Raw genomic sequence first — 22912 nt, forward strand, 5'->3', positions numbered from 1 at the left:
GGAAAACATGTTAGCAGATATCTGATTTAAAGGGGTTATCCAGGAAAACTTCATATATATCTCAACTGGCTCCAGAAAGTTAAACCGATTTGTAAATTACTTCTATTAAAAAAATCTTAATCCTTTCAGTACTTATGAGCTGCTGAAGTTGAATTGTTCTTTTCTGTCTAAGTGCTCTCTGATGACACGTGTCTCGGGAGCTGTCCAGAGTAGAAGCAAATTCCCATAGGAACTGCACAGAGCAGAAGAGGTTTGCTATGGGAAATTGCTCCAGAGACACATGTCATCAGAGAGCACTTAGACAGAAAAGAACAACTCAACTTCAGCAACTGATAATTATTGGAAGGATTAAGATTTTTTAATAGAAGTAATTTACAAATCTGTTTAACTTTCTGGAGCCAGTTGATCTTAAAAAAAATAAAATAAATTATATATATATATATATATATATATATATATATATATATATATATATGTTTTTTCCTGGAATACACCTTTAAGCACTCATGTGTTGGTAGTAGTGTCAGCACAGTGACATTTCACATAGACCCCGCAAAGGCTGTGAATTCAAGAATCCTGATTACTGCACAGGCTCATGGTGCTCTTACTTCTTAATCCACAATCATCCGTGTATCCTGATTATGATAGGACTGAAACTCATAAGATGTTCTCTCCTAGGTATATGAACCAAAGGCAAATAAGTGTCCCACAAGGAAAAGCAATGACACCTTTGACTGGCAATAACACTGTAGTAGTAATTTACAGCAGTTTTTTACTTTCTAATGCAGGGATAGGCAGCCTTTGGCACAGCAGATGTTTTGGACTACATCTCCCATGATTCTTTGGCAGAATTTTGGCTGTAAGAGGATCATGGGAGATTCAGACCAAAACATCTGCAGTGCCAAAGGTTGCCTATACCTGTCCTAATGTATCAATATCATCATCTTAGTTGCAAAGGCTCAGAGACGAATGGGTAAACTCAGTCTTTTGGAGAAGAAAATGTCAAGTCAGTCACATGACTCCTCATCCGCGCTGAACCCGGAGAAGCTTATTGGTTGGCATTGAAGGGTACGGAGGTTAACCAGGCAGGCTGTCTGTGTGCTGCTGAAGTCTGGCACGGTAATGAGAAGAACACGTTGACCTTCAGATCCTGTTGTGAACATATTAGACCATGTTACTGAACTCAGAATAAAATTATTATTAATAATAATTAAGATGCAGACACTGATGTATATATTTCACACATAGGTATTTCTTAAAACAGTAATCCGTCTGGGATGCGGTAACATTTAACACATTTATAACATTTACCACCTATCTGTTGCCAGACTAAGAGTGCATTCATACCACGTTTTAGCCATCCGGCTGCCGGTGGTAAAACAGCAGCGGAAGCGGCCGGTTTTTACATTTCCCCAGCGGCAGCCGGATGTCTAAAATATGCTGTGAGTGCACCCTTAGTCTGGCAACAGATAGGTGATAAATGTTATAAATGTGTGAAATGTTACCCCATCCCGGCCGGAGTAAGATTGTGACTCCGGTTGGCTCATTGTTTGCACCGTATCCAGTTTTGTCACCAGACTGAAAACAGTGGTATGCCGCGACTTTCCGTCCAGCAATAAAATGGATATGGTGGGAAAATGAGCCGACCAAAGTCACTAACTTACTCCGACTGGCTCTTTAAATGAACGGGAAGCGGTGCGGATCTGGCGGTGATACGGCAGCGGCCGGTTTTTAGATCTCTGCGCCGGATGGCTAAAACATGGTGGGAACTCAGCCTAACTTAGGAGTTTAACAGATCTGACAATGCAGAAGACTGGCACCCTATAGCTAACAGGGTCTATAGAGTATTAAATGTAAAATACATACCTGTCACCTCTTTGCAGCTAAACTTGGGGGCGCTTCCACAAAAATACACATGGGGACATGTGTGCAGAATGAACGGGTCTGACTTGTAGAACGGGTAGCAGCCTACAAAGATGATGCAGACAAACAGATTCACTTATAGACATCTGAAGAAATGCAGCGTACAGGACTATGCTGCTAGAGAGAGACACTGCTTCTTGCCTTGGCTCTGCACTAAATGTTACAACCATACCCATCTGCAAGAGGGCACCAATAGTCTGACTGCTTCTCACATATGACAGTAAGAATACTAATGAATTAAAACTGATGCAACTGTTGATAAATCTCAAACATTTCTTCATATAAAAAAACATAATAATATGAAAGCTATTAATGTAAAACAGAAAAAAAAATTTAAAAAAATTTTATGGTCGTGCAAAGTTCATGATCTGCAGTACATCCCCATCCTTAGACTTGTGTGCACTGCATAGGTTAAAAAGTCAACCATATGTTATGTGTAGGAGTCCTTGCAGATGCTTTCGGTCTCCATTGAATTAAGTCACTGCAAGAGGTGTCTAACTGCAGCCTGTTCCCTTCTTTCTATTGACAGCTTATGCATGCTCTTCTGAGCCAAGTGAGTATTGTGAACTTGGTTCAGCTGAGGGCTATTTAGGGTGTTTCCCAACCAGGGTGCCTCCAGCTGTTGAAAAACTACAACTCCCAGCATGCCAGAAAGCCAAAGGCTGTACGGGCATGCTGGGAGTTGTAGTTTTGCCACAGCTGGAGGCACCCTGGTTGGGAAACACTGGTGAATAGCCACCCTTACTTTAAAATAGTAAGGCAGAGCCAGCCTTTTTTCTAGCTTTGGAAAGGGAGAGGATCCTGAGCAGAGGAATCCCACCTATGATGTCCTTATGTGTTAATAGGACATAAGGAAAGGGCTTGCCTTAAAAGGGGTACTCCAGTGGAAAACAATTTTATTTTAAATTAACTGGTGCCAGAAAGTTAAACAGATTTATAAATTACTTCTATTTAAAAATCTTAATCCTTCCAGTACTTATCAGCTGCTGTATACTACAGAGAGTTATTTTCTTTTTGAATTTATTTTCTGTCTGACCACAATGCTCTCTGCTAACACCTATGTCCGTGTAAGAAACTGTCCAGAGCAGGAACAATTGCCCATAGCAAACCTCTCCTGATCCTGACAGTTCCTGACACGGACAGAGGTGTCAGCAGAGAGCACTGTGGTCAGACAGAAAAGAAATTCAAAAAAGAAAAGTACTGAAAGGATTACGATGTTTACACAGAAGTAATTTACAAATCTATCACAAAGCAAGGCAGAAAAATGGGGAGAGCACTCAAGGGGCTAGATCACCTTATACTGTGTGCGGTAATATCCTCGGTGACCTGTCATCAAAGTCTCCTGTGGGGTGCACGTACACAGGTGTAAAGCCTCCGAGCGCCACACTTCGCCAGCGCCTATGCCGTTACCCGGCATCCCGCCATCAGGCCTCCAGACCCAACAGTCTCTGCTTTGCGGTGAGTGCACCTACGTGTTCTTTGGTTGTTTCATAATTTACAAATCTGTTTAACTTTCTGGCACCAGTTGATAAAATAAAAAAAAATAAAAAAAATAAAATAAGTTTCCTCCGGAGTACCCCTTTAAAGCTACAGCCATTTTAAGGGTAGCAAAACCTAAGGCTACTAATACATTAGGATACAATGTTCCAGTGCACAGGCCTAATCACGAAATCCATACAGGGATTATACATTTAAAGAGTACCTGTCACCAAAAAGGAGATTTTTTAACACTTACCGTAAAATCTCTTTCTCGAAGGATCCATTGGGGGACACAGACCGTGTGTGTATCTTGCTGTCTCTAGGAGGTGTGACACTATGGTAATAAAAAAAAGTCAGCTCCTCCCAGCAGGATATACCCGCCTTTAGGCTCTGAGCTAGTCAGTTTAAGTTCTAGAGCAATAGGAGGAGACCAATAGGGCAAAGAAAAAAAAAAAAAAAACTGTCCGAGAACCAGAAGAAAAAACAACTGAATACACCCTCGGACAGAGAACCAAAGGAAAAATCCCAAATAGGGCGGGAGCTGTGTCCCCCCAATGGATCCTTCAAGAAAGAGATTTTACGGTAAGTGTTAAAAAATCTCCTTTGCTCTATCGGCTCCATTGGGCGACACAGACCGTGGGACGTACCAAAGCTGTCCCTTGGGTGGGCAAATAAGTAATCAGGCAGACGGCCGATCCACTGTCGCCTGCAACACTTTACGACCCAGATTAGCATCAGCCGATGCGAAAGTATGAACCCGGTAGAACCTCGAGAAAGTGTGTAAAGACGACCAGGTAGCCGCCTTGCAAATCTGCGAGGCCGAGGCTCTATTCTGGAGAGCCTAGGAAGCCCAACGGAACGTGAGAAAGGAGCCACAACCCTGAAAGAAGGAATCTTCCACTTACAGCGAAGGCTTCCGAAATGGCGGACCGAATCCACCGAAAAATGGTGGCCTTGGAAGCAGGTAGTCCCTTGCGACGATCTTCTCCAGCTTGAGTAGTAAGCGCTCCTTAAGATGAGAAGGAACCGGAAAAAAAGGGATAAGAGGACAATGTCCTCATTGAGATGAAAGGCTGAGACTACCTTAGGTAAAAGGGAAGGAGCTGGTCTGAAAACGACCTTGTCCTGGTGGATCACCAGAAACGAAGAACGGCAGGAAAGAGCTGCCAATCCAGACACCCTCCGGATGGAGGTGATAGCCACAAGAAACGCCACTTTCCAAGAAAGGAGGCGGAGAGACATCTCTCTAAGGGGCTCAACGGGTGCACCCTGGAGGGCACTCAGAACCAAAGTCAAGTCCCAAGGGGGAAAAGGTGAACGTTAAGGAGGAACAGCGCGCGCCACTCCTTGCAGGAAGGTCCGGACATGAGGATTAGAAGCCAAGGGCCGCTGGAAAAGAACAGTCAGGGCCAAAACCTGACCTTTAAAGGAACTGAGGGACAGTCCAAGTTCCAACCCCGACTGCAAAACGGAGAGAAGACGGGGAACCGCGAAGATCACCGGGGAGAAGACCTGAGCTGCACACCACCGAAAATAAGACCGCGAAGTACGGTGGTAAATTCTTGCGGAGGAGGGCTTACGAGCCCTGAGCATGGGGAGACTTGGGAAGAGAACCCGCGGGCCCTCACAACCGCGGTCTCAACCGCCACGCCGTCAAATGCAGCGACTGTAATTCGGGGTGGCAAAGAGGACCCTGAGCGAGTAGATCCGGGCGAAGCGGAAGGCGCAGAGGAGCATCGTCCAGGAGCTGGACTACGACGGCGTACTACAACCTTCGGGGCCAATCTGGAGCTACCAGAATGGCGGAGACGTCCTCTGCCTTGAGCTTTCTCAGCACTCTGGACAGGAGCGGAAGAGGGGGAAACAGATAAGCTAGGGCGAACCCCGCCCAAGGAATCACTAGGGCGTCCACGGCCAAGGCCTGAGGGTCCCGGGACTTGGACACAAACGGAAGAATTTTCCAAATGTGCCGGAACGCGAAGAGGTCCACGTCCGGAATGCTCCAGAGGCCGCAGCACTGCGTGAAGATCTCCGGATGAAGAGACCACTCGCCGGGGGTGGTTGAGGACCGACTGAGGAAGACCGCTTCCCCGTTGAGCACTCCCGGAATGTGAAAAGCCGAAATGGCCAAAACCTTGTTCTCCACCCAGGAGAGAATCTTGGTCACCTCGGCCATGGCTGCCGAGCTGCAAGTGCCGCCCTGTCGATTTATGTACGCCACGCCGCGGCATCTGCTACAGGCAGTGTAGTCGCTTTAGAGATCCGGAAGATTGGTGGATCCACAGAGGGAGGGGAAGCCACCTTAGCGACAAAGTCCTTGTCAAATGGATAACGTTCTTGAATTGTCTTGATTCCCGGAAATCTCTTGTCTGGATGTTTCCATGCGGATTCCAGAATGCCATCAAAGTCAGCGTGAGAGCTGAACCTTTTAGGTGCTGGCTGAGCACGATGAAAGGATACTTCTGGATAGATATCCGAAGATCCTGGGTCCTCCAAGTGAAAGGTGTCTCTTATGGCCGTCACCAATGAGTGCACCGTTGCAATTGAGCCCGAGCGGTCCTCTGGATCAGATGCCGGTTCGGAAGCCTCGTCCACTAGTTCACCAGGGGAATGTGAATGAGTAGAGACAGTCCTGGAGGGGGGCAACCCAGACCGGGTACGTGTCTCTGCGGCAGAGCGGCAATTCCGAGGTAGAGTGGCAATTCCGAGAACGTCCTCTGAAGGAGCAACGTTTGTGCCCAGAGGATAGGGGGGTTGGGGGGGGGGGGGGGGTTTGGGACGCGCGAGGGGAACGCTCACGTCTATCTGAAGACTCAATGGAAGAGTCAGACGAGGCACCCCCAGCACGCTTAGCGTGAAGTACGAGGAGACTGAGAGCGGGCCCTCTCCGAGGTCCTGCGCAGGGAAGACCCCTTTCAAGGCGGACACCATTACCCGGGGGGCCTCAGCCACCGAACGGGAGATTTGGGTCAAGTCAGCCCTATACTGGCTCAGGGAAGAAACCCAGGGTGGTGGAGCGGCTGAACCCACCAGGACCGAAGGGGCATCAGGGGGAACCAGGGGATCTGGTGGAGCAGGCAGGGCAAGTGGCTCGGCAGAGCCAGGCATTTTGGTACTACAGTGATTACAGGCACTTTGGTACTACAGTGTTTATATTTATAGACCAAAAAGTCTATGCATCCTGGCAGCAGCGGAGAGGAGAACAGCTCCATGCAGCTAGAGTGAGAAAGTGACGGCCAATGGTAGAGGGGGGCGTGCCCGCAGCAGAGGCACTAACTAGCTGGCCCCCCCCTGTGAGAGAAATTCACGCCCACGGCGCTGATTGGAGGCTGATGCTCGCCTCAGAAGAGCTCCGACAGCCCTGTGGGCGGAGCTAAAAACCAGGCCGAGAGGGAGCTGTAATGGCGCCCGCTCCTTGTCCCGAGCGCACATGTAATTAGCATATGCGCTCGGGCGAACAGAGCGGGCGGTTAAGATGCCGGCAGAGACTGGCGGAGAAAACGAAAGTAAGCCGGCGCTGAGAGCGCCTGGCTCGTACAAGCGCCGCGGTTGTTAGCCGCATATAAGGCGCTGGCGGCGAAAATTTAAGTAAGCCGGCCCGAACTGGCGCCGCGGCTTGCAAATAAGGCACTATTCAAACACAGAGCCAACATAACATACATGCCCCCTCAGAGTGCCACTGCTCACAATGTTAAAAATAACATACATGCCCCCTCAGAGTGCCACTGCTCCCCAGGAATAAAGTCCATTCCCAGTAATCCAGCCTAACCTTAAAAGGTGGGCCAGAAACAGGGGGTCTCCAGCAGTTGCAAGTCCGGTCCCGGGACTTGTCTTACCTGAGGAGAAAGTGGGAAAGTACTTACCTCAGTCAGAAGGACTCACCTAATGACGTCTTCAGTGAAGTCTTCATTCAGCTTTAGTTACCTGCATCACGCCTGGCTGCTATGCGCGAGCGAGGCGAGCAGGAAAAATAGGGGGACCAGGACCCATGAGGTACCACCCAGGCGCTGACCGTTGGCGAGGGGGGTTAACAGCGCATATACGCAATGTCTGTGCCCCCTTACTTGCAATGGGGAAACAGTGAACCGCAGTTCCTGAGTCCCCACCTGAAAACAGAAAAGAAAAAGGAATAAAAAACCAACACGTCCCTATACTAGGAAAACAAAAAACAGAAGACCAGATCTGGAGCAAACCAAACCCGTCCACCTCCTTCAGACACTAAGCTTAAACTGATTAGCTCAGAGCCTGAAGGCGGGTATATCCTGCTGGGAGGAGCTGACTTTTTTTTATTACCATAGTGTCACACCTCCTAAAGACAGCAAGATACACCCACGGTCTGTGTCCCCCAATGGAGCCGATAGAGAAAAAACTTTGTATATTTTGTTAATTAATTAGAAACATTATATGTGTTTAACAAAAATGTATCTTTATATATATATATATATATATATATATTTTTTTTTTTTTTCTTAAAAAAAAAACCACCACTAGGGGTCTCCCTACATGTCCCAGCGCATACAGTTCGGACTCATGCCGGCCTGGCATGAGTCCGAACGCTCAGTGCAGCCAGGATACTGAAGAGCACAGCGCAGCTCCCTGCCTGTCAATCAGGCCGCTTCACCCGGCTGACCAAATGTCAGTGTAGCGCAGGGCTGCACAGAAGAGGATCGGGACTGCCTCTCCTAAATCTGATCGAGGTCTTAATCTGTGTGAAGGAGAAGGGCGGAAGTGCGGGCTGACAGGCTTCAGATGACGTTGCACCTGCCGGGCCACGCCCCCTTCCTCCCTTGCTCACAGCAGGACCTTGAGCAGCCACAGGGGACCTAAAAAAGGTATTTATATGGGGTTCTGGGTAAAAATATAGACCGGAATAGAGTCAGCGAGAGTCAGGGACAGATGGGGGGGAGATTAGGGACAGTTTAGTTGACGATAGGTACTCTTCAACAAAATACATATTTTCACATATAAATGCATATTTTACAGAGAATATGAATGCATTAAAAGGGTAGTCCGGCAACAAACAACGTGTTCAGATTGCAGGGGGTCCTAGTGGTCAGAACCCCGCAATCTCCTGGCGGCGCCCTGGCTCTCTGACAGGAGCGCATACTACAGACGGCACAGACGCACATGCGTTCCATTCATTCTCTATTCATCTCTGGTGCTCCCATAGAAATGAATGCTACAGACGGCACGCGCTCCTTATTCCCTATCCTGTGGATAGGGGATACATTGTTTTTTGCTGAAATACCCCTATAAATAATCTGTGATGAATAATGGTCCCCATGTAAAATAAAAATGCAAAATGGTTCACTTAGAATGCCAGGAGTTATACTAATATTGTTACGTTTTATACTTTTATCATTTCCAGTGTGTTATGTATTACATTGATTCCTTCCTACCTAAGGTATCCGGAGCAGTAGGACACATGTGCCCCACTTGCAGCGTCCATTCCAGGATCTCCAGATAATCCTGCATACTGGAGTACCTGTATATATCACTGACGTTTTGACCAGCTGAGCCCAGAAACCTGTAGAAATATCAGACAGTCAGGCTGCGCTACAGAGGTCAACGATCACATGATACAGCGCTACAATAAGTACCTGACTCCATCGATGTCTGCTTCATAGGGGTTTGTAACAAGCTGAAGGGTGGAGAATGGTGCGGACTGAGGGAACATGCAGCGGTGCAGGGGCTGCTGAGGAAGGATGTAGTTTGTAGGATCAAACGCTCCGGGCATGACGTCCACAAAGACAGAGGCCTATGGATAAGGAAGAGACTTAAGTGTGACAGAAAGAGGGGGACAGATGAACATTACAATGTATTTCCCCCATAACAAGGGCTGCCATGTATATGGGATACAGCCAGCTGACAAAGACAGCAGGGGTGATCCAGGTCTGCTAAAACCAAAGATCACATGATCGCGTTCTGAACTGTATACAGTGGTCCCTCAACATATGATGGTAATCCGTTCCAAATGGACCATCGTTTGTTGAAACCATCGTCTGTTGAGGGATCCGTGCAATGTAAAGTATAGGACAGTGGTCTACAACCTGCGGACCTCCAGATGTTGAAAAACTACAACACCCAGCATGCCCGGACAGCCGTTGGCTGTCCGGGCATGCTGGGAGTTGTAGTTTTGCAGCATCTGGAGGTCCGCAGGTTGAAGACCACTGGTATAGGAGGTTGTACTCACGTGTCCCAGCCGCTCCGGACCGTCACCGCTGCCCTGGATGTCGCCTTCCATCGCTGTCGCCGCGTCCCCATGGTGTCCCCGACGCTCCGGCAAGGCCTCTGCTTCCCCGGCATCCTCGCTCTCCGTCGCCGCCATCACGTCGCTGGCGAAGCGATGACGACGACGATGGAGAGCGCCGACGATGAAGAGGATCCCAAAGAGGACGCGCCGGAGCCCCGAGGACAGGTAAGTGATCGTCAGCAAACCACACGGGGCACCGTAAACTGCTATCCGGTGGCAGCTGAAGCAGTCTGCGCTGTCGGATAGCCGTTTATGCGATGGCCCCGACATACAAAAGCATCGTATGTTGATGCTGCCTCTGAGAGGCCATCGTATGTTGAAATGATCGTATGTAGGGGCCATGGTAGGTCGGGGGGGTCACTGTATATACGTTGGTCATTGAGTGTCAAGCATTTAGCAATAAGGAAGGCAGTGCTGGTAATATCTCTGGACAGACAGCTCTCCTCGCCAGCAACTGCACGACTTCTGTGCAGCTGAAGAAATGTTTTTACAGACTTATACACAGACTAACCGAAGGCTAAAGACATTGGACGGTTCGCAAGCAGATAGCATAGAAAAAGATGCCTGTGCCAAGACTTACACTGAGCTGGAGGAGGATTTCATCAAGCATCTTCACAGCCTCCACACTCGCTGCCTGAGTCTTCTTACTAAGATACTTCGCCTGAAGAATATAGAAGATTACAGGTGAGAATATCAGACGACAACCTTACGATCCCCCCCGGGGGGAGTGATGAAGGTGTGTAGGCCTATAAAGGGCATTTTAGTGTCTTATTGTCAGCATTAATTGAGAGCTGTACACAAGGTATGGCGACTGCATCTAGGAACAGAAACGTCTGTTGTCCAATCTTTTTGGTGGTAATTAACATTGGAACATACCACCTAAAGACGTCTCAAAGTCTTTGTCCCCTGGACAACTTCAATTGATTTTAATAGAAAGTTTTTTATGCAGTCTTGACATTGATGAATGTTGGCTACCCACCATCAAGAATCTCATGACTTGGCTAACATCATACATATCATACCAAGTTAAAGGGGTTTTCAAGTCACCTCAGTATCTGAGGAAAGGGATTTGGGGAGTAATTATTTCAGAAGACTTAAAGGTAGGAAGACAATGTAATAGAGCAGCAGGAAACGCTAGCAGAATGCTTGGATGTATAGGGAGAGGTATAAGCAGTAGAAAGAGAAGTGCTCATGCCGCTGTACAGAACACTGGTGAGACCTCTCTTGGAGTATTGTGCGCAGTACTGGAGGCCGTATCTCCAGAAGGATATAGATACTATAGAGAGAGTTCAGAGAAGATACTAAACAAGTACATGGATTGCAGGATAAAACTTACCAGGAAAGGTTAAAGGACCTTAACATGTATAGAAGAAAGAAGAGACAGAGGGGATATGATAGACTTTTATATACATAAAGGGAATCAACACGGTAAAGGAGGAGAGGAGATTTAAAAGAAGAAAAACTACCACAAGAGGACATAGTATTATATTAGAGGGAAAAGGTTTCTGCAGTAATATCAGGAAGTATTACTTTACTGAGAGAGTAGTGGATACATGGAATAGTCTTCCTGCAGAAGTGGTCGCTGCAAATACAGTGAAGGAGTTTAAGCATGTATGGGATAAGTATCTATCCTTTATATAAGATAGGGCCAGGGACAATTGATAGGATTCAGATTATTGGGCAGAGTAGATGGGCCAAATGGTTCTTCTTATCTGCCGACACATTCTATGTTTCTATAATTGGTGCCAGAAAGTTAAACAGATTTGTAAATTACTTCTGTATAAAAATCCTAATCCTTCTAGTACTAATCAACTGCTGTATGCTCCACAGGAAGTTGTATAGTTCGTTCCAGTCTTGACCACAGTGCTCTCTGCTGCCACCTCTGCCCATGCCATGAACTGTCCAGAGTAGAAGTAAATCTCCATAGCGAATCTCTCCTGCTCCAAACAGTTCCTGACATGGACTTAGACGGCAGTAGAGAGCACTGTGGTCAGAATGGAAAGACTACACAACTTCCTCTGGAGCATACAGCAGCTGATAAGTACTGGAAGGATTAAGATTTTTAAATAAAAAAATAAATAAATAATGATTTGTAAATTATTTCTACTTGTCTAACTGGCACGAGTTGATCTGAAAACATTTGTTTTTCACTAGCGTTCCCCTTTAAGTAGCCAAGACCTGGGGGCCACTCACCAATGCAGAGTAAAACAAGGATTTCATAACATTCATTAGGGTTTTTGGCTAAATCTGCTGTCATGCGAAGCGCAGAGTAGACCTATAGAGAGGGCAGCACGCTATCATTAAAAGTTTTAGTCTTAAGTTCAGAAGCATGCGCATTAGACCAACAGGGGGTGTAAGTAACCATTGACGTGGAACTGTGGGTGGAAAAGAAGCTCCAGTGACACCCGATAAAACATCCGATCAATATAACGGACCTATGCTGCAATGTATATTCGTACCAGTGTTATGTTCAGCACAGGACTAGCACAACCACCATATAGATGCTGTTAAAGTATATGTTCCCATTCCCCCTCCAGAGGTCACTTGTACCTGCACAAGTCAGACATTGCTATAACTCATCTGCAGAACAGTGTAGGAGTTCAGTCTCTTGATCCTAGCAATAATCTGCCCTTAGTAATATGGAGTGATACAAAGACACATCAGTCAGAGAAGTACACAGACTTCTTGTCAGCTGTAAAATGTATGAGCTTGTGGTGATATTTCTGGGAGAACCCTTCTACTAAACAAAAATAGTCATATTATACACCTGCAAAAGTGTTTGAATAGTTTTTATGGGTCCCGGTTTTTATTGCTGCAGCTAGCAAATTATGGTTATACTTCTTACATGGATTGTGGAGATGTGCGGTTTATGGTGTGGGTAGGGGAGAAGTTGTCAATTTCTGGACAACTGCCTTAGAAGGGGTATTTCAGCTTTTGGCAAAAACGAACACTGTATGTTGCTGGGGCAAAATAAACAAATAGCCATACTTACCTTCCACTGGTCCCCTGATGTCTTCCTGATTCTGAGACAAGAGCTTCATGCAAGACCTGCTGGCCCAACCAATCACTGGCTGAGACAGGACACCACTGTGGCCAGTGATTGGCTGAGGCGGCAGTGATTGGCTGCACCAAGCTTTTGACTATGCTCCTTTTAACCCCTTAACGACGCAGGACGTAAATGTACGTCCTGGTGCGGTGGTACTTAAAGCACCAGGACATACATTTACGTCCTATACATGACCGCGAGCATCTGAGGGATGCTCGGGTCATGCGCGGCAGGTCACAGCTGCTGATTGAAGCCAGGGACCCGCCGGTAATGGCCGACATCAGCGATCGCGCGGATGTCTGCAATTAACCCCTCAGATGCCATGATCAATACAGATCACGGAATCTGCAGCGCTGCGGTCACTAAAATGGATGATCGGATCGCCCGCAGCTCTGCAGCGGAGATCCTATCATCCAAGACAGAAGACGGAGGTCCCCTCACCTACCTCAGCTGCCTTCCATGGGTCTTCTGTTCAGGTCTGAGATTGAGCAGACCAGAGCAGAAGATGACCGAAAACACTGATCAGTGCCTATGCCCTATGCATAGCACTGAACAATATTAGCAATCGAATGATTGCTATTAATAGTCCCCTATGGGGACATAAAAGGTGTAAAAATAAAAGGGAAAAAAAGGGGGGGAAAAATTGAAAAATCCCCTCCCCCAATAAAAATTTATATTGTCCCATTTTCCCCATTTCACTCCCCAAAAAGTATAAAATTTTTTTTTTTTTATAAACATATTTGGTATAGCCACATGCGTAAATGTCCGAACTATTAAAATATAATGTTAATGATACCGTTCGGTGAACGGCATGAACGTAAAAAAAAATGTTTTCAAAAAAGGCCAAAATTCCTGCTTTTTTATAATATTTTATTCCAAAATTTTTTCACGGCGCAAAAAATGAGCCCTCATCCCGACACTTATACAGAAAAATGAAAAAGTTATAAGTCTTCAAAATAGGGGGATTTTAAATGTACTAATTTGGTTAAAAGGTTAGCAATTTTTTTTAAGCGCAACGGTAATAGAAAAGTATATAATCATGGGTGTCATTTTAAATCGTATTGACCCAAAGAATAAAGAACACATGTCATTTTTACCGTAAATTGTGCGGCGTGAAAACAAAAACTTCCAAAATTTGCAAAATTGTGGTTTTCTTTTTAAATTTCCTCACACAAATAGTATTTTTTTGGTTGCGCCATACATTTTATGGTCAAGTAAGTGATGGCATTACAACGGACAACTGGTCGCGCAAAAAAACAAGCCCTCATACTAGTCTGTGGATGAAAATATAAGAGAGTTTTTTTTTTTTGAAGGCGAGGAGGAAAAAACGAAAATGTTAAAATAAAATTGTCCTTAAAGGGGTACTCCACCCCTAGATATCTTATCCCCTATCCAAAGGATAGGGGATAAGATGTCAGATCGCCGGGGTCCCACTGCTGGGGACCCCGGGGATCGCCGATGCAGCACCCCGCTATCATTACTGCGCAGAGCGAGATCGCTCTGCACGTAATGACGGGCAATACAGGGGTCGGAGCATCGGTACGTCACGGCTCCGCCCCTCGTGATGTCACGTCCCGCCCCCGTCAATACAAGTCTATGGGAAGGGGGCGTGGCGGTCGTCACGCCCCCTGCCATAGACTTGCATTAAGGTCACGGGCCGTGATGTCATGAGGGGCGGAGCCATGACGTCATGCTGCTCCGGCCCCTGTATCGCCCGTCATTACGCACAGAGCGAACTCGCTCTGTGCAGTAATGATAGCGGGGTGCTGCATCGGCGATCCCCGGGGTCCCCAGCAGCGGGACCGCGACGATCTAACATCTTATCCCCTATCCTTTGGATAGGGGATAAGATGCCAGGGGCGGAGTACCCCTTTAAGGCCAAAATGGGCTGAGTCCTTAAGGGGTTAAAAGAGGTAAGGGGATTCCATTCGGTAGGGGATAACATTTAGGATAACTGTCATTTGAACACACCACGTGGCTCCAAGTACCACATCCTTTCACTTCCTCTCCACTCAGCTAACGTGGGCGATATACAGAACTGATGCAGTTCCATAAACTTGCATTGCACTTCTCTAGCAATTCTGTATACTGCTGGCTTTAGCTGAGCAAAAGTGAAAAGACATGGCCCTTGGAGCCACATGGTGCGTTCAAATGATTGTTACCCTATTAGGGAATATCCATCTTTATTATCATACTCAGACATGGGAAGATAGCTGATAAAACGATGATACCTTTCTCTCTGCTGATTGCAATTTGCAAAGTTATAAAATCATGTTTTCCTTATAAGCTGAATTCATAGTGGCCAGGCTGAGCTTTAGCATGCATACTTGCCAAGTCTGCAGCTCTGAGCATGATATAGAGCTGACAGATTCCATATAATATTAGGGATAACTACAGTAATGCGTATATTTTTGTCTGTCAATATCATTATACCTTTGATATACAAATCGTTGAAAACCCAAATGTAGGTCTGATATCTTGTACCTTATTGAGAAAGTCCTTGCTCTGAGTGTTCTCGCTAAGAAGGTTTCCTGCCAGGATGACTCGAGATATCCGAGCGGCACAGCTCTGCTCCTCTTCTGCTCCTGCCTGCCCGGTCACCATGTCAAGAAGCAGCTGCAACCCCAAGAGGCTGTCCCCACTGCCTCCTCCGAGGCCCAGACCCGATGTCAACAGCACATACCTATAACAAAGAGACAAACAAGTGACTAAAGACTGAACGACTATACAGAAGAGGGAACTTTCAGCAAGACATCCATGGGAGAAATGTATCCCCTATCACAGGGGTGGGGGGAGAGGTGTAGGGTTTGACCACTGGGACCAACCGCCATCTCCTGGCTCTCTTCGGGAACGGGACTAGTCGACCCGTGCATGAAGCGGCACAGACACGCCCCCTCCATATATCTCTATGGGAGAGCCGAAGGCTCTCCCATAGAGATATATGGAGGGTGCGTGTCAGCTGCAGCTTCGTATGAGGATATATGGAGGGGGCGTGTCAGCTGCAGCTTCGTATGAGGATATATGGAGGGGGCGTGTCAGCTGCAGCTTCGTATGAGGATATATGGAGGGGGCGTGTCAGCTGCAGCTTCGTATGAGGATATATGGAGGGGGCGTGTCATCTGCAGCTTCGTATGAGGATATATGGAGGGGGCGTGTCAGCTGCAGCTTCGTATGAGGATATATGGAGGGGGCGTGTCAGCTGCAGCTTCGTATGAGGATATATGGAGGGGGCGTGTCAGCTGCAGCTTTGTGTGAGGATATATGGAGGGGGCGTGTCAGCTGCAGCTTCGTATGAGGATCGACATGCTCTGTTCCTGGGCTGAGCCAGGATCCCCAGCGGCCGGACCCCCTTGTGATCTAAAACTTTTATTTTAAGTTTTAACTTTTACGTTTTTGTATGTTATACTTCTACTTTAAAATAAAAAGTGGAGTATGATGGTGCACGATTTCTCTTTTAGCTGTTTTATGAATCCATGTCCATGCACCATCCCCTCAGACCATGCACTAGACATAACACTTGGAGAACATTGTAGCCTCAATTCCCCTTTTGCATTGCTCAGTTCTATACTCTAGTACTATTAGGGGGGCCTACATCACTGTGCATGTTTAAAATGTGATGTCCATTACAACCTAGCAGAGTTTGTAAAGATATGAAGGTAGACATGCCTGACTGATTCCTATGGCTGAACCCAGTCATTTTCCTTTGTGTAGTTTACTTGCATACACGGCCCCCAGTGGCTCTTGTGATCTCTTGAATGCATTATAACACTGGATCAGAGAGCCGCCTGCATGTGTGTTCAATTACATGGCTTCTCACGAGAAAGCATTTCTTTGTACTTTTCCAAAAACTGATGTCTCTTCTTCACTGGTCCACAAAATCGGGCACCGCGCCAAACCTTTCAAGACACATCACAATCTGGTGTTTATCCCCAGAAATGACAAAATGATTGTTTATCTGCTCCACACCCATCATCCATACTGAGGTCCTAATCCACCTTTCTGTAACTTTAAAGGGGTACTCCACCCTAGACATGTTAGCCTCTATCCAAACGATAGGGAGTAACATGTTTGATCGCAGGGGTCCGGCTGCTGGGACCCACTACGATCTACAGGCCGATGCTGCGGCAATACGGTCACGGAAGCCTAGGGCTTCCATGATTGTGACGCCACGCCCCCTCCATTCATGTCTATGGGAAGGGGCGTGATCTCGTTGGAGATCGCGGGGGTCCGGTGTGGTGCCGTAGAAGGTGTTTTGCCATAGAATGTGATAGGGTGACTCCACACTTTTTAGTGCTTGAGCATCACAGCCCCATCACATTCTATTGGCTGACAATCGCACACCCGCCCCCTACCATTGGTTACTGCGGGGGCTGGGGGGGGGGGGGGGGGGGTTGCGAGTGTCATGTGACATATATATTTATCCCCAAACACTGTTCATTGCAGTGCGACTTCGGCTACCACAGCAAGAGGATGTCTCCTGCTGTGATAGCCAAAGCTTCATGGGGGAATACAGCGCCCACGTGGATATCAGTGTATAAGCGCAGCGGCTGACAATTAGCCCCTTCCCTGCCATGGGGACCATGCACCTGCGGGGGGAATCAGGGGAATCTGCTATCATAATCCCCCATGGTAGGGGAATTAACAACATGTCAGCCGCAGCGCTATCATGATTCGCAGCCTGCTGTCCCCGCATCGGGGAACTAGTCATATGTGACCCGTGGGTGCTGCTCTGCTTCCCCCCACCCCCCAAAAAAAGCTGGAAGGATTAAGATTTTTAAACAGAAGTAATTTACAAATCTGCAGCAGCAGCTGATTGGAAAACATTAAAGTACTCCTTTAAGTTTTTTTTTTATTATTTTACTTTTCTTTCTACCTTGCCTGATTTAAATATGACACCAATAAAAAGAACTACAGAGGCGGCCAGAAGAAAATTGCTCAGTGTGTTTCTCCAACACATTCCAAGTCCTCGAGTTTGGCTGCAGAATAATTGTGGTTTTACATGGTCTGCTCTTTTATGAAAAATAAGACTTAAATTAAAACTCATCTGTCAGCAGAACGCTTATGGAGAAGGGAATATAGACTCTGGGTTGCTACCTAGAAAAGCAAAAAGGAGGGGGTGGGAGGTGAAGGACCCACCTGTCTTCCTCCAAATCTGGAAGAGGAGACTGTAAGGGAAGAGGAGCCAAGCAGAAATCTTCAACTGTGAATTTTCCAGCATCGCCTTCTGTACCGAGGACTGCTATCACAGCACCTAGGAGAGCACAGGGAAGATAGGGGTCATGAAGAAGACGGATAGGAAAGGGGGTGTGCAGCTGCAGTATGGAGTGTGAGACTGCATGCAATGAGAGGGGAAGGAGAGAAGAACTGAAATATAAAATACATAGAGACAAATAGTGTTTCACTATTGTGCAGGAATGGTCATCTATCTCAATGGTCATCTAATGCAGTGTTACCCAACCGGCGCGCCTCCAGCTGTTGCGAAACTACAGCAGGGTTTCCCAACAGCTGGAGGCGCCCTGTTTGGGAAACCCTACGCTAAATGTAAATGTGTTCCAGTATTGTAGTTGAAGACACCCACCAGTCACAAACATCTGCACATCGGTGGCCCCCTCCAGCCTGATCCTCTGCAGCTCGTCTTCTAGTATCAGTTCATCTGAATCACTGATATATTTATGCCTTACAGGCTGAGGCAGGAGATTGTGCTAGAGATGAAGGGAAAAGAAGAACAGTCAATGTATCTTGCAAACATTCCCCTATACCAGTGGGCCTCCAGCTGTTGCAAAACTACAACTCCCAGCATGCTCGGACAGCCAATGGCTGTCCGGGCATGCTGGGAGTTGTAGTTTTGCAACAGCTGGAGGCACACTGGTTGGGAAGCACTGCCCTATGCAACGAAGTACTATATTTGTAGGCGATTTATATGGCAGCAGTGCAGCTTTGAAGGGGGGGGGGGGAACAATCACTCAAAAATTTCATTTTGTAAGCGCTTTAAACTTTCAGTGTTTATACAGGGATTTTATGTTTGTTTTTTTTTTACAAATCTTGATTGAATTACCGTAAATGCCTCAAAGTATGAATCAGTGTAAATGCCAAGAAGTCAGTCAGGGGCTCATTGTTTAGTTAGGGCAGCGCCTCCCTCCTAAGATAAAACACTGCAGTCCTCGAAAATCCACAGTAATACTGAGCGTCTATTGCACATTGGGGGACAATTATCAAAACCTGTGTAGAGGAAGAGTGGTGCATTTGCCCATAGCAACCAGTTTTTTCTTTTATAATTAACCTGTTCAGGACCCAAGACGTATGCATACGTCCAGAGTCATTCCGGTCTCCGCCGCTCGCCGGGCAGAGATCGGAACGGCATGCCTGCTGAAATCGTTCAGCAGGCATGCCGTGCAAATGAAGAGGGGGGTCCCGGGACCCCCACACTTCGGCGATCGGCGTAGATCGCAAGCGAATTCACGCCAGCGATCTGCGCCGATTCCGGTCATTCGGGTCAATTGTGACCCGATGGACAGGTAATAAATGGTGATCGGCGGTGTAGGTTACACCGCCAATCACTTGCCGTTGCTGGGGAGAGGTGACAATACTGTCACCTCCCCAGCAACTCTGCTATTGGCCGGCGATCGTCCGGCCAATAGCAGTGCGGCAGAGGAGGGGTTAACGGCTCCTTCTCCCCGCTCTGCGCGCTTACTGAGTTCAGTCAGCGAGCAAAGCGGGAAGATAAGGACCAGGATCCCCCCTCGGAGCATCGGAGACCATCAGGAAGAAGAGGACCCCATTAGATCAGGGTGAGCTTTTTCCAGGGACAGGAATCAAAACGAAAGTAAAAGTGAAAAAACAGTAAAAAAATTTAATAAAATAAAAGTAACCCCCCCCCCCCGACAGGTCCCCAAGGGTCCGCTGTCACCTGATCCGTGTGACCCCGGGCCCTATTAGGGGTTCAGGGTGCTGCGAGTGCCACCCTTTTTTTTATTTGGCCGCAGCTTTTTTTTTTTTTTTTCTGTAAGTTTACACCAAGGACCACACACTACATAGTTCCCTGTTCCATTGCCCACCACCCCAATTCGTTTTTGGCCAGGTCCAATGAATGGTACACCATTGATACGGCGGAAATGAGGACATTTTGGGGCCTCACGCTGCATATGGGCCAGGTCAAAAAAACCAAGTGCTCGTCAGTACTGGAGCGGGGACGTCCTCTACCAGACCCCGCTTTACAGTATGGCAATGACACGGAAGCGGTTCGCAGGCGATTCGGAAATGCCTGCATTATGCCGCCCAGAGGTGATCCCGCCCATGACCGGCTTTACAAAGTCATCGATTACTTTGGGGCCAAATTTTTGGAGGCCTACGTACCGCTTAGGAAGCTCTAGGTAGATGAGTCTCTTATCAGTTTTAAGGGGAAACTCATCTTCCGCCAGTATATTCCCTCGAAGTGGGCGCGGTATGGCATGAAACTCTACAAACTTTGTGAGAGTACCTCCGGGTACACTTGCAAGTTTAGAGTATATGAGGGACGAGATTCCCGTATTGAACCCCCAGATTGTTCCCCCCTTCTGGGTGTTAGCGGGAAAATAGTTTGGGACCTTATGTACCCATTGCTGGATAAGGGTTTCCACGTATACGTGGACAACTTTTATACCAGCATCCCTCTGTTCAAATCCCTTTCCGCCAGATCCACGTCCGCTTGTGGGACCGTGCGGAAGAACCAAAGAGGCCTCCCTCTAAATTTGGTCCAGACGCCTATCCCCAAGGGTGAGTCCCATGCCCTGACCCATGATAACCTGTTGTTGGTGAAGTATAAGGATAAGAGGGATGTCCTTATGCTCACCACTATTCATGGGAACGGCAGCTCACCTGTCCCTGTGCGAGGTACCGTGGGACAGTCCTCAAACCCATTTGTATTCTGGACTACAATTGGTATATGGGGGGAGTTGATCTCTCAGATCAAGTCCTCAAGCCATATAACGCCATGCGGAAAACACGGGCATGGTAAAAAAAAAAGTTGCGGTCTACTTGGTACAGGTTGCCATGTACAACTCTTTTGTACTATCCCAGTACGCTGGCAACACAGGGACATTCCTCCAGTACCAAGAAGAAGTCCTAAGGTTCCTGATCTTTGCTGACTGGGAAAGATCAGGCCGGACTTCCCAAGGAACTGGAGTTATAGGCACCAGGATCGTCCCAGGCCAACACTTTCCAGGTGTGATCCCCCCCACTGGAAAGAAGGGACGAACCCAGAAAAAATGCAGAGTATGTTACAGGAAGGGGAGACAGAAGGACACCAAGTATCAGTGCGAGACTTGCCCAGATAATTCGGGCCTCTGCATAGGCTGCTTCAGGGAGTATCACACTTCCATGGAGCCCTAAATTTTCCCTTTTTATGTTGATTTTCCATAATTTTACCAATGTACCAAGTCCAGAGTACATTCCAAATTTTTAACCCCATAAATTGCCCCAAAAACATAAAAAAAAAAAAAAACTTGATAAGACCTCTGGGGGTGTTTTTTTTTCAAAAATGGGTCATAGGTCACTGAGTCACTATCATCGGGGACTTTTTTATGTTGCCTCAAATGCACAGCGCTCTCTCTCGACCTGAGCGGGGTGCGCATATTACGGGCCTTTGTACCCCACCTGTATACCCCAGTTACGGCCCGTTGTCCCCCATAGTGTTCCCCTATTTTAGGGCTCAGTGCTCCCCCATTAACGCTCCTTGAGGGGGGGGGGGGCCCTGACTGCACTCCCACTCCAGCAAGACCTGCTGTGCATCCGCCGTGCCATTATCATCAAAAAATAAGGTATGTTCTTACTCCAAAGAAATTTACAAATTGTGGGGGGTCTTTTCTGCTATTAACCCTTGTAAAAATGTAAAATTTTGGGGAAAACTCACCATTTTAGTGGAAAAAAACTTTTTTTTTTTACATATGCAAAAGTCATGAAACCCCTGTGGGGTATTAAGGTTTACTTTACCCCTTGTTACGTTCCTCAAGGGGTCTAGTTTCCAAAATGGTATGCCATGTGTTTTTTTTTTTTGCTGTCCTGGCACCATAGGGGCTTCCTAAATGCAACATGCCCCCCCCGAGCAAAAATATGACTCCTTCTCTTCTGAGCATTGTAGTTCACCCGTAGTGCACTTCAGGTCAACTTATGGGGTACCTCCATACTCAGAAGAGACGAGGTTACAAATCTTGTGGGGTATTTTCTGCTATTAACCCTTGCAAAAATGTGAAATTTGGGGGGAAACACACATTTTTGTGAAAAAAATAAAAAAAAATTTACATATGCAAAAGTCGTGAAACCCCTGTGGGGTATTAAAGGGTAGCTCCCATCATCCCTTTTTTTTTTTTTTTTTTTTTCTGTCCCTGCCTATTGCCCATCTATCCCTAACCACCTAACTGCCTTTACATTTTTTTTTTTTACTATATTAAAAATGCTTTTTTTTCTGCCTGGTAGTGTGCTCACTACCAGGCAGACTTCTCCAGCAGGCGTGACGTCACTGATGCCTGCTGGGGGGTCCGACTTCTGCCCTTAGTTCAACTACACAGGGTGCCTCCAGCTGTTTCACCACTGCAACTCCCAGCTTGCTCTGACATCTATTGGCTGTCAGGGCATGCTGGGAGTTGTAGTGGGGAAACAACTGTAGGCACCCTGTGGCGAAAACAGTCTCAGCCGTAGCTGCCACACATCCCGCTCCCCCAGGCCCCGCCGCGCAACCCCCCCCCACCCTTCTCCCTCCGACCACCCGAAAAAGACATGTTTGATTGACAGGCGGGAGCGAGCACCTCAGTGACTGAATTTCATATCATTGCCAGGCTTAAATGAGTCGAAATTCAGTAGTGACGTCACTGCCGAATGCATTTGGCCACTAGTAGGGCGACTCCTAGTGGCCGAATTTAAAAGCGATTTTAAACTGGTTTAAAATCACTTTTTTTAATTAAAGTATATTAGAGATATGTTGTAGTACTTAAGTACTACAACATATCAATTTTTAGATTTCATGACAGTGCCCATTTAAGGCTCACTTAATTCCTTGTTACGTTACCCAAGGGGTCTAGTTTCCAAAATGGTGTGCCATGTGTTTTTTTTTTTTTTGCTGTCCTGGCACCATAGGGGCTTCTTAAATGCGACATGCCCCCGAGCAAAATTTGCTCTCAAAAATCCAAATATGACTCCTTCTCTTCGGAGCATTGTAGTTCGCCCGTAGTGTTACAAAT

The 22912-nt window shown here is 47.0% G+C and overlaps 1 protein-coding gene across 1 annotated transcript in view; it reads right to left on the reverse strand.

The window, feature by feature from the left end:
• Positions 1-899: 899 nt before the first annotated feature.
• POLD2 (DNA polymerase delta 2, accessory subunit) overlaps positions 900-22912 on the reverse strand; it is a 34440-nt gene continuing 12427 nt past the window's right edge. Inside the window, exons 4-11 of the mRNA XM_056571214.1 lie at positions 18280-18403; positions 17838-17952; positions 15186-15384; positions 10236-10316; positions 9003-9160; positions 8802-8929; positions 1867-1968; positions 900-1150 (exon numbers count right to left, since the gene is read on the reverse strand). Coding sequence (XP_056427189.1) covers positions 1008-1150; positions 1867-1968; positions 8802-8929; positions 9003-9160; positions 10236-10316; positions 15186-15384; positions 17838-17952; positions 18280-18403 — 1050 coding nt within the window. The 3' untranslated portion in view covers positions 900-1007. The remainder of the gene's footprint in view (positions 1151-1866; positions 1969-8801; positions 8930-9002; positions 9161-10235; positions 10317-15185; positions 15385-17837; positions 17953-18279; positions 18404-22912) is intronic.

This window comes from Hyla sarda, chromosome 4 (assembly GCF_029499605.1).
Source record: "Hyla sarda isolate aHylSar1 chromosome 4, aHylSar1.hap1, whole genome shotgun sequence".
Lineage (NCBI taxonomy): Eukaryota > Metazoa > Chordata > Amphibia > Anura > Hylidae > Hyla > Hyla sarda.